The 1934-nt window shown below is 38.3% G+C and overlaps 1 protein-coding gene across 3 annotated transcripts in view; it reads left to right on the forward strand.

The window, feature by feature from the left end:
- The window catches only part of ATP11B (ATPase, class VI, type 11B), a 94209-nt gene that overhangs the window by 31829 nt on the left and 60446 nt on the right, over positions 1-1934 (forward strand). For all 3 annotated transcript variants that reach the window (XM_014534209.1, XM_014534210.1, XM_014534211.1), the window contains exon 9: positions 771-852. In XM_014534209.1, coding sequence (XP_014389695.1) covers positions 771-852 — 82 coding nt within the window. The remainder of the gene's footprint in view (positions 1-770; positions 853-1934) is intronic.

A 1934-nucleotide genomic window follows, 5' to 3' on the forward strand; every position in this document is an offset into this window, starting at 1 on the left:
AGAACCTAGAGACAGGACTTGGCTGGAGATCCTGGATAGAACTGGCTACAGAACTTGGTTGGAGATCCTGGAGGGAGAACCTCGCCATGATGATCACCTGAACACTGCCTCCGTGTCATTCCTTCTTCGCCGACTTCGTCCACACCTTTGGGGACCCCTGGACCTGCTGGGGTTGGACCCCAGCAAAGGCTGGTTTTACCATTCACCCCCCAGTTTTAATCCCATTATTACTGTCATTCTCGCTAATTTCAGAGTCATTCACATGGGCACGAATTTTTTAAATAGCCCATTCCTTGTGTTTATTTACCCTGATAGATTTTCATATTATCGCTCCAGTGCTTATGAAATTATGTCTAGGGGTCCAGATTCTGGCATTCAGGGGTTTTCAAACTCTGATCATAATCTATTGTTCCATCCGAACAGAAAGTGCTTTTTCATTTCTGTCTTTGTTAACACTGTTTGCTCTATCTATAGTGTTTTCCCAAATCCTTTTTCTCTATCAATTTCAACTGAAATAGTATCTCATTCTTATATCTCAGTTATAACTCAGAAACAGAACCTCCATGCCTTCCTCATCCAGCAGGTTGAGTAATTAGAGTTCCCTAAAATGAGTATCAGAAAGCCTTTATAAAATGCAAAGAAAGGAAAGTCAGATTGTAACAGCTGTCAGACAATGCATATTCCTAGATGCTTTCATGCTGGTGAGTACATTTTTCTTGTGAAACATACTAGGGCATTATTTTAAAGTACTATTTTGTTTTGTTTTGCAGGTGTTGCTGTATATACCGGAATGGAAACAAAGATGGCGTTAAATTACAAGAGCAAGTCACAAAAGCGATCCGCAGTAGAAAAGTAAGAAAACTTTTCATTTATTTGCATATAAATATGACTGTGGATGTGTATATAATTCATTATGTATAATTTTTTCTGTATAAAAGTATATTTGACCTCTATATAATGTCAAATCAACACAGGATGATATCCTTGAGGATAGGGATGGTTTCTTATATTTTTGTATACATGTAGCATTTTGCACAATGTTTGGCATATAGTAGATGCCAAATTATGACTTTAAAATAAATATTATTTGGTAATAATGGAAACACTTGATCAGACTAACCCTCCTGCAGATAACAGTGGTAAAATCTGGACAAAATATTTAAAAAAAACAACAATAATTTTAAAGCTCTGGAGAGTGGCCCAAAAAAAGACAGAAACTGGCAAAGAATGTACTCTTGAAAGACAGTATCAACAAGGAGAAAAATTTAAGAATGTAGCTTTTTTCCTGAGGGCACTGTCAAATTCATGGATTGCAAAGGGCATCCGAGAGCCCAAGTCTTTACAGGATATAGGTGTGAGGACAGGGAAGAGCATCTAAAAAGGGGAAAATCTTATATAGGAGGGAGTCACAGAAGGATATGAGCTCTAAACCTGCACATAAATTATTTCCATATTCTTGGCTGACTATTAGAACTATACACGTGCAGGGGAGACCCCAGTGGGCTTGACAATGAAACAGTAACGGTATGTACCAGCAAGCTGAAAGATCTGAGCAGAGAATTTTGCTGTTGCCTGTTGCAGTGGAGATAGTGTTTGGTGTTTGAACCTAGCCAAGTTAACTTCTTGCTAAAATTAAAAACCACACTCTTTGAGGAACCTAAAAGGATACACTATGCAATAAAAAATAAGCAGACATTAAGAAAATGTAACTTTTACTCAGTAGAAAAAGCGCTCAATTTGAAACTTCCTCCATAATGATTTTGCAATTAGCAAAGACTTTACAGTATCTACACTAATAAAAGAGAAACATGGTAATTAGCGTACGACCGCTACCCTTTTCATTGGCTAATCAGTGAGTATATGCAAATTAACTGTCAGCCAAGATGGCGGCCGGCAGCCAGGCACTGAAGCGAGCAGGGAGGCTTGCTTGCTGC

Source organism: Myotis brandtii, unplaced genomic scaffold (assembly GCF_000412655.1).
Source record: "Myotis brandtii unplaced genomic scaffold, ASM41265v1 scaffold127, whole genome shotgun sequence".
In the NCBI taxonomy this organism is placed as follows: Eukaryota; Metazoa; Chordata; class Mammalia; order Chiroptera; family Vespertilionidae; genus Myotis; species Myotis brandtii.